Raw genomic sequence first — 13,729 nt, 5'->3', positions numbered from 1 at the left:
TATTTAGTAGATATCATTTAGTTTACAAAAATAAGTCAAATATTTCTTTCAAACTACCAGATCACGTTTGAGATAAAGAGATGCTAAATTCTATTAGCACAGAGGCCAACATTTTGAAACATAGGTGCCTAAAGTTAGACTCTGAAACCCATATTTAGGTAGCAAAAGAAAAATGGCCTGATTTTTAAAGGTTGTAACACTTGTAATGTATTAACAAACTCCTTGTTTTCTTTTGCATATACCACTTTTAAACAGTTGAAGACTGTTGAATTCCCATCCTTTTAGCCAGGCTACACTACTTCAATCTTTCAATCAGTTCTTGTAAGTTACTCCACCCAACTGATCCTAACCATTTTTTGCTGCATTTTGTTCTTTTCTGAACTCCCTCCAACTGGTCAATATCTTTATGGCAATGAATTCCCCAAAACTGAATCATTCCAGGTGCAGTTATATCAGTGGGGGAATATTACCTTTATGTTTCATGACAACACGTCTCTCTAGTCCAATAGGTCACTATAATTCTGTCAGTGACAAAATACTCTGTACACACAAACTAGACACCTGAAATTGAGGTATTCTGCTGTGAACTGGTTTATCTTAATGCAAATACTGCATACCTGTAATATCTGTGTGTGGCCTATCACTCCACTAGTCTCGCTTGACAACGACACCATATGCTCTGGAAAATAATTCTGTTACAATAGAACGTATTATTAAAACTTCTGTAAATGTGAATACAAAAACCTTCATATTTCTCTTAGACATATAAACATATCTACCACCCAATTGCACAGAGCAAAAAGACAATGAGATTTCCCCACTCTCAAACAATTTAGGAAGGGGGGAGGGCATTAAAATAGCCTCAAATTGTGGTATCTTTTAGATTCACCTGCTGAGTTTGTGAGAGCAAACTTCAAATTTTTTTTATTTGTTTGTTTTTAAGATTTCAATGCAGGGACAAGGATCTGCTGAGTCAAGTCAGACTGCAGAAAGGCCCATACTTAGGGTATGTCTATACTACAAAAAACCTGTGTCAGTGGATCTCAGAGCCTGGGTCAACTGACTCAGCTCACACTATGGGGCTAAAGCAGCAGTATAGATGTTCCTACTTAGGCTGGAGTCCAGGGTTTGAAACCCGCACAAGTCCCATGAGCCAAATCTGTTGACTCAGGCTCATACTTGCTGCCAGGTTCTGGTTTGTTGTTTTTGTTTGTTTTTTTCCAGTGTAGATGTAACTTTAGATTGACAGGTAATCATTCACTCTCTCCTTCCAGCTGCATAGGCTGGCCCTAGGCGTCAATATATTACTATCTAGGAAGAGGGAAAATGCATTTTAAAAGGGGCATTTTGTTGAATTTGATATGGTATCCCAGTGGAATGAGGAAATAAGTGGAATACACTGTCAAAAACATTTACTTAAATCATATTGAAACAAAATGTTGGTCAATATATTTTATGCTATCTTTTACTAATGCAGAAAAAATCCTCTCTGATTTACTGTGAATGCTCTCTTTATTCTATATGATATTAATATGGATCAAATGGTGGAAACTTGCAAAAATAAAAAATAAAAAGATATTATAGGCCAGAGCCAGTGTAAGTCAGCATAGCTCCACTGACTGAACTGTAGCTATGCACGTTTACATCTGTTGAGGATTTGGCCCCAGATCTAAAATTATAGTCTTTTATAATAGCTGGACAACTCCCAAATTAAATCCTTCAAAGTATGTGAAGTAGCTGGATCACCAGAGACTTTCATTCCAAATGATCCTGTGTATTATTTTTAGGATTAATTAAGAGTTAAGTGTTTTTGATACAGTGTTCTAAATTCCACCTCCTCTTGGGATCATACCTTTCTTGTTGGGCCCTGATTGGTTACCTAATTGGGCCCTGATTGGTTAGCCTATATTGCCCACCAAGGCTGGTTGACCATGGTCATGCAATGTATTGGGTATAATTATATAAAGTCATTTCCATGGACCACTATAATATCTGACCCCCCACTATTAATTAATTTAGCAACATCTCTGAGATGTAGTTATCCTCATTCAGAAATAGGGAACTGAGGGAGAGAGTGATTAAGTGATTTGCTCAAGATAATACACACAGAGCAAGGAACAGAACCCAAATTCTTAGGTCCCTAAAGGTATGTCTGCACCACAGCTGGAAGGTGTAAATTCCAGCTTGAGGAGACATACCCACATTAGCTCTGATCAAGCTAATGTGGTAAACTAGAGTGTAGTCACAGTAGGGAACAGGGTGATGGGGCGTAGCAGGGGAGCTGCCATAAGTACGACCTTGTTGGAGACCATAGATTCGTACTCTGGCAGCTAGCCCTTCCCAGAGCTCACGCTATGGCGACTGCACTGCTATTTTTAGCACACTGCAGGCATGTCTCCACAAGTTGGAATTTACACCTTCCAGCTCTGGCATAAACATACCTATAGTGATTCTTCCTTTCCTTTTAACAGGTCACAGGAAGATTTCATTTTAAGGCTCACTCTAGGTTCTCCTGCATTTCTGGCATTTCCCCTCATCACTATGCCACATGGCTTCAGATGTCAGGGCAGCAGTAGCAGCTGCCCAAACAGTGCTTTTAAGACGACAGACTTACCACTGGGTGTTTAAAAAACTCATATTTGGCATAGTTTTTTCTAAAATACAGTCTATTTTCTTCTTCGATTCCCCAGTGTGACTGAATTTCAATTACCAATTCGTGGTCTTCTAGAATTCTTTCTGTAAAACAAAGAAAAATACTTAGCCTTGCACCCAAGCCCACCATCGTGGTAAACCCATAAGAACTTAGGCTCAGACACAAATGAAGAGTTATGTTCAACCCAACATGAACACCTTCAATTCATCAAGTCTGTTTTACATTTTGTCACCAAGGTCAGTATTCTATACAGTGCTTTTTTATACACCAACTCTGCTCATGAAACATGAATGTCTGCAGTAGGTGAGCAAGTGAATTTCCTCCTCCTCTTCCTCAAACACCAATAAGGTTTTAAAATCTCACATAAATGCAAAATGAGGTATTGCCTCTTCCAAAGCCAACTTATTACATACTGTAACTTTTTACAAAGCTTGGAATAGAGAGATGGTGATTTTGGCAGCTAGACTTCTCAGTTGTATAACTTCCTTCTTTGAGAAATTAGAGACTTGGAGCCAAAATTAATTAAGGGGAATGGTTAATTACAAAAACACCCAACATTCATTCATAAAGCATTTTTTCACATTGGAAGAGTTCATCCTGAATTACTCAAGAGCTGGCAAAGATATTAGAAGTGATCCCATTTGTATAGAGGTGAGCTCATTAGCTAGGTTGGATGCCAGACATTTAGATCTGCAAAGCCATGTGGGGAATTTGAACCTTTTGAAAACCAGTTCTGATTGCTAATTAACTTTACAGTAATTGGGGATTTAGAAAAATCTAAATAAAATGGCAAAGGACTTATGTAAATGGATAATAAATAACCAATCAATCCGCCTATGTCTGTTCCAGAGTTTTCTAAAGATTTTCAGAATACTAATGCATTTCCTCTGCAAGCTGTTTTTATCTCATTTTTGACAGTTTCCTGCAATGTAAAAAAATACTAAACTACATTTGTATGAAAGGAAATATGGTTTTGAATTTAAGGCCCCAATCCTGCAAAGAGTTATGCATGTGCTTAACTACAAGCTCTAGGAGCACTATCATTGATTTCAATGAGACAACGTAGAGTGAGTAAAGGTAAGCCCATGCATAACCCTTTGCAGGATTGTGATTAAATTTATTTCTGTACGTTGGATATCACATTTAAAAAACCTCAAACAACTTATGTAACATTCATGCTACAAAGAAAAAGTGCACAGGAAAAAGTTTTGTGGGCAATTTTCATTTTGCTGACAGCGTGAACCAATGAGGAAACAAGTTATTTTAAATGTAAGTGGGGAATATTTCTTCTGGAACTTTATTGAATTGTACTTAAAGGGTCACTGTCAATTTCAAATCTAATTAGTTCCAACAAATCAACAATTTAAAATAGTTTCAAGTACTGTTCCTGGTCCCCCTGCCAATTATACAAATTTTATACAACAACCTTATTTTATTTCTCCTCCCCACCCCCAAGTATTGCCAAAATGCAAGAGCACACCAAAAAAACCACCATAGTCAAGCTCTAAAAATACATATGAGAGAGAGAGAGAGAGAGAGAGAGAGAGAGAGAGAGACGGAGTTCTATGTCTTTTCCTTCTAGTTTTTCAGCCTTTAAAAAGGTACAGCCAATTCATGTTCTCATGCTTTATTCCATAATCATGAGGGCTTTAAGCTTAAATTTTAAAAAAATTACTGAAACTCTTACGTAGTCACTTTAGTCCAGGAGCTGGGGCTTTAAGAGCCACCACATATCTCAAGACTTGTGATAAAATTGTGAGCTCACAACACTACTTTCCAGGACTGTGTGAACAGAATGATTGTAATGCAGCAAAACACAAAATGTCCATTAAATTCTTGAAATACATTGGGGACAAATGTTTGTTTCAGAAGATGGAGGAAGTAACTAGGGAAAACTGCCATTTTAGACGTTATTCTGACTAACAGTGTTGTGAATCTGAAGTTGAAGGTAATCTGGGTGAAAGTGATCATGAAATGATGATTATGTGACCCTAAGAAAAAGGAGCAAAAGCAGCAAAATAAGGACAATGGCCTTCAAAAAAGCAGACTTTACAAAACTCAAAGAAGTGGTTGGTAATGGCCCATGGGAATAAAATCAAAAGGAAAAAGGAGTTCAGGAGAGTTCTCAGAGACACAATGTTAAAAGGATGAATACTAAAAGTAGAGCTCTGCACGGATACAAAATTTGTACTTGAGGATGTGAATATCCATGGATACAAGGCTGCAGGGCTCTACCAGGAACCACAGCGGCCTGCCAGGCCACCACTCATAGGAACCAGAGCCCAGTCCAGGTTGCTCCTCCAGTGCAGCTGTACCGCCCCCAGCTCTGTCCACCAGGGTGGGCACCAAGCTTAGCGACATGCGGGCAGCTCGCATGCTGCTGGACAGAAGTAGCAATCTTAAAGAGGAAAAACAGTACACCTCTATCCCTTTAAAAAAATGTTGTTGTTGTTGTTACACAAAGGCCAAGATTTTCAAAGGGATTAAGTGATTTTGAGGCCCCAAATAGAAAATGTGGAGCACCTGTCCTCTGTGAATCAGACCCTAATTAAGATATCTCAAGTTGGGCACACAAAATCTTTTAAAAATTACTTTGGAATATCTTGGCCCAGAAAGAATTAAAAGGGTAGGAGTACAATTGCAGCCTCTTTCCATCAATGGTCTTCACTTCTTGTGGCAACACCCACCTTCACAAAACAAGAAATACTATCCACAGCCCAAATACGGTCAAGTCTGCAAACCTAGATTAATTACTGTGTCAAGAAGTCTCCAAATCTCCTCTGAGTGAGATATTACATTCACACAGCTAAATTCTACAAGTAGGAAAAAAAAAGTGGACTCATTGCAGGCCACATATACTGATAATACTCATGCAATGATTAGACCAATTGTTCATCTTAAACAGTTATCTTTTTAGTTAATACTACCAAAATTGGTTAACTCCTTGATTGACTAATTTTATTTATAATATAATCCCAATGTATTTTTCATATTGTTTAGCACTTGAAGGAAGTATGAGAAATTAGTTAACCATATAGTTGTTTCTGCTCTTAAATAAATGCTATAAATAAATCCACCAAACTGGCTTCCTTGATGAAATGGTGACAAGGTAAAAACCACCTTAATTAAAGGGACTTTAAAGAAACATTTGACATTAGTCCTGAAAACCCGCTATTATTATTACATCATGCCTAATCCAAAGGAAAAATGCAGCAGCTCACCATAATCTACTAAATACAATAGGATTTGGGAAATAAATGACCTTCACTGACTTAAAAAAAAACACAACAGCTCTGGAAGCTACCACCAGGGTGTCCACATATCTATTCAATGGACACCATCCTAGGACCTAACCACATCAGCCACAACATCAGGGGCTCGTTCACCTGCACATCTACCAATGTGATATATGCCATCATGTGTCAGCAATGCCCCTCTGCCATGTACATTGGCCAAACCAGACAGTCTCTACGCCGAAGAATAAATGGACACAAATCTGACATCAGGAATTATAACATTCAAAAACCAGTAGGAGAACACTTTAGTCTCCCTGGTCACTCAATAACAGACCTCAAAGTGGCAATTCTTCAAGGAAAAAAACTTCAAGAACAGACTAATGTGAAACTGCAGAACTTGAATTAATTTGCAAACTGGACACCATCACATTAGGCCTGAATAAAGACCGGGAGTGGTTGGGTCATTACAAAACCTAAACCTAATTTCCCCTATACTAAATTTCCCCCTACTGTTACTCACATATTCTTGTCAACTCTTTGAAATGGGCCACTCTCATTACCACTACAAACGTTATTTTTCCTCCCTTGGTATCCTACTGTTAACTGAATTGTCTCATTAGACTGACCTGACACTTGGTAAGGCAACTCCCATCTTTTCATGTGTTTATACCTGCTCCTGTATTTTCCACTCTGTGCATCTGATGAAGTGGGTTCTAGCTTGTGCCACTGCTCACCATTCTACAGCTCTGACAGATGCAGCTATTTCCTACAATGTTCTGGACAAACCTTACTGAATTAAGTATTTTAGGAATTCATTGTATTAAAAATGCAAATAGTTATGTATTATTGTGGGACTGTATGTAACATCTCTAGGGAGGAGATATGACAAATGTCTCCTGGGAAGCATTATGAGAGTCAAAGGCCTATTTTAGAACAACAGGCCAGATAAGTTAGTATATTTTGGAGGAAAACAAAATTAAATAGATTTCCTAGGGAAATATCCTGGGGAGGGAATGCAAATTCCACACCTCCAGACCAAACCTTTGAAAGATTCGCCTTGTGGAGAAACCCATTGTCCATCTGATCACCTAGTTCCTGGCCTCTACGGAAAAAAGACCTAAACTGTATAAAAGGAGAAAAAAAAAAAAGACACAGATTCATGGGTGTGCTAGTTCTGAGCCAAGGCAGTTATGAACTTGTAACCATTGGAAAACCCCTTGTCGGTGTCTGCAGGACTGTTTACCTGCCAGAGCTCTTGTTGAGTCAGGGTAATCTCTGGTAAGATAATTTGCAAACGTATTATTTTTAATGTTTTCTCCATAATTCTTTTACTTTAAGAATAAATGTGATTATTTTAGAAAGAACTATGTCGTCACTTAACTGTGGGCAATTATGTTGTTTATAGCCTGTGAAGAAGAAAGGCAAACAGGCCTGCTGAGGCAGTCTGCTTTGCTGGAGAATTCACAGTGGGCAGCATGGAAATCCTCAGATAGGAGAGAGGGAGACAGAGATGTTCGTCTCTCCTCAAGACAGGTGAATGCAGGGGAGCTGAAAGCCTCAGAACAGATCACAGAGGGATAACAGAGGTGCATTAGCCCAGAACCATGAAAACTGCAGTTATACTACTACTTTTAGCATGTTAGCTTGATGTTTACTGGAACTGAGAATCACACTCCCCTCTCCAACTGTAGACATAGCCTAAAGGCTTGTCTACAGAGCTCTTCACTTTGAACTATGGAAGGATGAATTGTAGCACATACTAGTGCACTACACTGTATGGACACTGCTGTTGCAAACTACAAGGTACCTAGTCTGCATTAACATGGCCTTCTTTAAACAAGACTATTTAACTGCAAACGAAGTACTTTTTAGTTTATGCCCTCAGCATCCACTTAGGGGAATTACAGTGAGGCAATCCAATGCGCACTGTAATTTGTACACCCTATAGTCTGAATTGTGGGACTGTGTAAACACAGCCTAAGAATCAAGTGCTACCCTTTATTCTGCTCAAATAAATCTAGTACAGTACCTGTATATGAGGAACAATAGTGACATCCAGTGGATATTAAAAAAAAAATCCTACACGCCTGTGATGAGCGTAATTGTTAGAAAAGGAATTGTAGGTTAAACATTTGAGAAAAGTGTAACAATTCTATAAAATGTACTATGGAGAACCAAATATATTTTAGTATTTGCTGTCCATGACAAAGGTAAAAAAACACTGTTTAAAAATGTATGAAGTCTACCGGATTCTGAAATAATTTCTGGTAAACACATCCCCTTTCAGGGTACATACCCATCTGAATGTGCAAGTAGCTACTCAAATATATGTACACAGATGAGAGCATATTCCAATGACTTTGTGATAATTAATGTCATGTTTATATAAATAACAGCTGACTTGTGGCTTTATTTGCAAATAAAAAGCACCATGTTCAGTTTACTGTGATTCATGGGGTCAAAAAAATCACAAGTATTTGGATAGCTGTTGGATATTAGCTAAAATGTTTGTATCCATGACAGATTCAGGAATTTTAACATTAATTATTATTCATACAAAAAAATGTTTTACTGGAAATGAGCTTTTCGCTATTTCCTGTTTCAAGTGCTTCAGTCATTCAACCAGATAGTTGAAAAAAAAATGTGGTGTGTGTGCGCGCGTGTCTTAGTGGATAAATCACACCACAGTACAATACATAGCAACCAGTCAACCAAACTGTTCACAAACCACAGACTGAAAGTTATTCATTTAGTACAATACTTACAAATAGTGAATTGGTTTGCTTACAAGAAAGAAGATCAGTTTGTGAATATATCACACACCTAAAAAGGGTCTACATTTGTGTTATAACAAATAAATAACAATAACAAACAGTAGACGTGGTTTAACCATTAAGTATTACAGAAGGAGGCGGCATCCTGAAAGAGAACTAATCTCCATACCAACTGGTACCTCATTAGTCTCTAACATCAGCCTGAAGAAGGCAGACTGACTAAAAAAGGGAAATATAGTCTCTTACTAAAATTACACCTGAAGGAGAACCAGACATCTCAGAGGATTGGTTAGGGAATGCAGTGCCTTAGTACTGGTTCACATTTAGCAGAGCTCAGTAGTTACTACTGGAAGAATCTGTATGCTTAAGTGAAACACCTTGATGGTCTCAATCTCGTTCTCTAAAAGGAATGGACATATCTCAACATAGTACTTCATAGATGTTTAAAAATTCCCCTTGTTCGAATATCTTAAGAAAAGTGACAGCTAGAAGATTGATATTTCAGCAACAACTAATATCATTAGGATTGAAGTGGTCCAATTACATGACAAAATATGCATTGTATCAACAACTGTGACAGACTGGGCCAGGAACCATTGCAGAATCACTTCTTTAGGTTTATAATTCATTTTTGTTTTCCTTAATGCTTTTTACTAACTTTCTTCTCTATTTTAAAATCCAGTCTCATTGATAAAGAGAGAAAATACTTCTATTATTTATACAATAGCTTTAGTATCCCTAGCTTTCTCCCGATAGCACATTTAGTCAATGTACAGTTCTGACACAGTTTTAACTCTGGCCTTATTCTCTGAGCTGGAAGTATCTTACAACAGATGCACTCAGGGTAAAAAGTTAGAAATATCTTTGAAATGTTACAAAGGAGAAAACCTTTTTGCAAAAATATTTTTGGCTGTCTTTATACACCATAAAAGAGCAGTAAAGGGCAAAAACAATTTTAGCTTTGTGGCTCATCTTTAAAATACTGCTGTTAAACATAGTACAGTATGTTCTGGCTCGGTCTCTGTGTGTGGCATATGCATAGGCAGCCTATACAGGGTGTGGATCCTCCCAGAAGGGAAGGACCCATGACAGTACAATGAGAGTATGCTTCCTGAATGGGAAAGAAAAAGGGCTTGAAGTCAGTAGCACCAGAAGCCGGAAGGGAGCTGCTTTTGTTCGCTCTTCCAATACTAAAAACACATTTTATTGTTACTGAGTTTGCGACTGTGCCATCATTCCAGGGATTCTGCCTGCTTATGCTAACCCACAAGGGGACCAAAACGTCGGGTAACAATACACTCTGAGCTGCACAGTCGGGTATCATTTTACATAAACACACATTGTTTGCGGATGACACTAAGCTGGGGGGAAGAGGTAGATACACTGGAGGGTAGGGATAGGGTCCAGAGTGATCTAGACAAATTGGAGGATTGGGCCAAAACGAAACTGATGAGATTCAACAAGTGCAGAGTCCTGCCTTAGGACAGAAGAATCCCATGCACTGCTACAGGCTGGGGACTGACTGGCTAAGCAGCAGTTCTACAGAAAAGGACCTGGGGATTACAGTAGATGAGAAACTGGATATGAATCAGCAGTGTGCCCTTGTTGCCAAGAAGGCTAACGACATTTTGGGCTGCATTAGTAGGAGCGTTGCCAGCAGATCGAGGGAAATGATTATTCCCCTCAATTTGGCACTGGTGAGGCCACATTTGGAATATTGTGTCCAGTTTTGGTCCCCCCACTACAGGCAGGATGTAGACAAATTGGAGAGAGTCCAACAGAGGGCAATGAAAATGATCCAGGGACTGGGGCGCATGACTTAAGAGGAGAGGCTGAGGAAACTGGGCTTGTTTAGTCTGTAGAAGAGAAGAGTGAGGGGGGATTTGATAGCAGCCTTCAACTACCTGAAGTGGGATTCCAAAGAGGATGGAGCTCAGCTGTTCTCACTGGTGGCAGATGACAGGAAAAAGACCAGTGGTCTCAAGTTGCAGTGGTGGAGGTCTAGGTTGGATATTAGGAAATGCTATTTCACTAGGAAGGTGGTGAAGCACTGGAATGGGTTACCAATGGGAGGTAGTGGAATCTCCATCCTTAGAGGTTTTAAAGGCCCGTCTTGATAAAGCCCTGGCTGGGATGATTTAGTTGGTGTTGGTCCTGCTTTGAGCTGGGGCTTGGACTACATGACCTCCCGAGGGCTCTTGCAACCCTAATCTTCTGTGATTGGGCCAGACTCTCTGGTGCAACAAGGAACACTCAGCACAAAACACAGAGGTGGCCAAAGGTAGTTTCAGTCCTGGAACTGCTAGTTATTAGTATAGTTCCCTCCATGTGGTAGAACAGCCTGCAGACGGTTTTAAATTTATCTCACATCACAAGAATCTTCTAGAAGCTGTAGATGCAAAAACATTCCAGCAATGCCTTCCGCTTCCTATTCTCTAGCCATAGTCCTACACTGGAAGTCGTTATGGTGTTTCCATGCCACACAGGGAGAATAAAATTTCATTATGCTGGGCAAATACTCTAGCATTACTGACTATTCTTTTAGTTACAAATTGAATCCAGGTGATTTCATAGCTGCTGAGGGGGAGGTAACGGAGTTGTTTTATGACTTGATTTATAGTAGATTTCTCCACTATAGCTCTCAAAAAAAAAATCACAAAATCTAATATGGGAAGATATTGTCCTTTTTATACTGAAAATGATATTTAGACTGTCTGAGTAAAGTAACTTTTAAGATGATGTCTTCTGGGAGAAGACATCTACACTAATTCTTTGGCAAATCTTTGCTGTGTTACACATTTTTAACATGTCCGATACTTGATACGTCTTACTTTACTTTTTTATTGCAGAGTTTTGAAACTACGTATACACTGAAAACAGGAAGTGAGACCACAACACCACCACAACATTACAGTAGTTATCTGAGACACAGAAAAGTTGGTGTCCGTCACATTACACATAAATAAGGCAGAAACATTTACACTTTATATGACAACACAATACCAACAAGGCAAATATAGTTGTGGAAGCGGAAGTATGAATATCTTGATTTTTGTGGGTTTAAAATCTTAAGCTCAGTTGTTTTTATGTAGGCTTCTTTTGTATTTAATATGTAGATTGGGGGGGAAGTTTAAAAAAATGTAGGTCAATTTCTCTGGAGTTTATATCAAAACCTCACAAAGCTAATTGACTGTATTGCAGTAGGATGTTGACAAGTCTACTTCAATAGAAAGATGTAATTTAGAGGGATAGACACCCACTGTCCACATAAAAGTATGAAGTACAACAGCTCTTCTGTCCTTTGTATGAGAGATATTCATCGACTACGCCCTCTCAAAAATTTCAGCTGGTTGTGTTGAAGTGGCACAGCTACTATTTGCACTGGAATACGGGCCCCGCTCTTTTGCTAGAGGTAAACAGGAGCAAGTCAAGAAAGTAAAAGGGGAAAAACTGTCCAAAAAAAAAAAAAAAAGCAGGAAAGAACTAAAAGCCATTTATCATAAGTGTGAAGAATCTATGTCCTCAAGACCCCTGCTTCAGATTCAGGTCAAGGTAATTTGGGATCAGTGCAAGAGCATCCCTTATGACTCTGCATCAGAAAAGAAATGTGGAAAACAGAAGAATGAGTTCGAATAGCTTCCTAGAATTTTCCTACATTAAAAAAACAAAACAAAACAAAAACACAAGCAGCTATGATACCTTTTTTATGCTGTGAACAAGGCAATCTTACCTAGACCTATGCGAGGAAGGTGTTCAAACAGTGTCCAGCTGTGGTCATCTATGAAATGATTCTTCAGTATTAATAGCTGGCATACATCTCTGGCTGTTACATCACTTGGCACTTCCAAAGCTCTGCTAGTGTCATCCTCACTGTATACTTTAATTACCTGCAAAAACAATGAGTATAAACTGGAAAAGCTCAAGTGCCCATACATTTAAAATTGCATGGGATTGGTTAAATCAGCCCAGACAACTTACTCATCTCCAAACCTTATGACTGAGACAAGAACCTAAAAGTGTAACATGACATTCAACAAAAGCAGAAAGCTTCCATGTCCCCTTCTAGTAACTGGATTTCCACATTAATATTAGACAAGGATAATGCTGCAGATGACGAATGGTACAGTTCAAGGATCCTGAGAATGAGCTATACAGAAAGGTTAGTGAAACCAGGTCTGAATTTGTTGGAAGAAATTAGACAAAAGAGAGGTGAGCTAATTTGAGTGTATGTAATTCTGTAGGGAATAGAAAGGATAGATTCCACAAGACTGTTTGAATTTTGACAAGCAAGAATCAGGGCATTAAAAAAGGATTGAGACACAAGGGAATGGAAGTAGAATTAAAAACATGCACCTGAACAAAAATGATACATGTGAAAGACTGCTATGAGTAACTAGGGAGTAGTTCAAAATATTGGAGGAGGGAACACAGCACAAGTGGACACATTGATTTGCTCATCTTCTATCCTTACAACTTCCAAGTTCCTTCCTATTGTATTACATTTTTTATATAAAATTTGTAATTTTCTGGTGATCTTCAGCAATGAGGAGCTGTTGACTTGAAAATTTCAGTAAAGATCCACACTTCTGAAAAATAGGGAAATGTGTATTATTTTAATACCATACAGCTTTTTGGAAGAACTGAAGGTTTGAATTGAAATTGCTCATGTTTGCACCCAGCCAAAAGATGAATTCTAAATGCATACAGAAGTCAATTCAGATGCAATTTGTTTTGTTTCCATTTCTTTGAAGGACCAAACTGCAACCAATCAGATGGAATTAATGAAACTTGCTATTGGTTTATTTTCTGAAGTGCTGTGCACTACTGCTCCAATTAAAATCAACACGGAAGAGTTTCTGGTATTCAGGAAACATTTTTTTATTTCTTGATTTGCATGCAATTATAACAGAATCTTGAAACTGAATTAATTCAGCACCGTATTTTGAATTTGCCTTTATTTTTATTTTTCCATTTTTAAAGAGATAACAAAAATAAGCAATGAAAAATATAGAAGACACTGGCAAAAGCCTGGGCTCTCATTTACTTCACTGCGGTATTAGAACTCA

The 13,729-nt window shown here is 38.4% G+C and overlaps 1 protein-coding gene across 3 annotated transcripts in view; it reads right to left on the bottom strand.

Moving 5' to 3' along the window:
* The window catches only part of GRB14 (growth factor receptor bound protein 14), a 61,248-nt gene that overhangs the window by 26,604 nt on the left and 20,915 nt on the right, over positions 1-13,729 (bottom strand). For all 3 annotated transcript variants that reach the window (XM_050968964.1, XM_050968965.1, XM_050968966.1), the window contains exons 2-4: positions 12,394-12,550; positions 2,615-2,736; positions 618-692 (exon numbers count right to left, since the gene is read on the bottom strand). In XM_050968964.1, coding sequence (XP_050824921.1) covers positions 618-692; positions 2,615-2,736; positions 12,394-12,550 — 354 coding nt within the window. The remainder of the gene's footprint in view (positions 1-617; positions 693-2,614; positions 2,737-12,393; positions 12,551-13,729) is intronic.

This window comes from Gopherus flavomarginatus, chromosome 10 (assembly GCF_025201925.1).
Source record: "Gopherus flavomarginatus isolate rGopFla2 chromosome 10, rGopFla2.mat.asm, whole genome shotgun sequence".
NCBI lineage: Eukaryota > Metazoa > Chordata > Testudines > Testudinidae > Gopherus > Gopherus flavomarginatus.
This window is presented reverse-complemented; position numbering and strand designations above follow the sequence as displayed.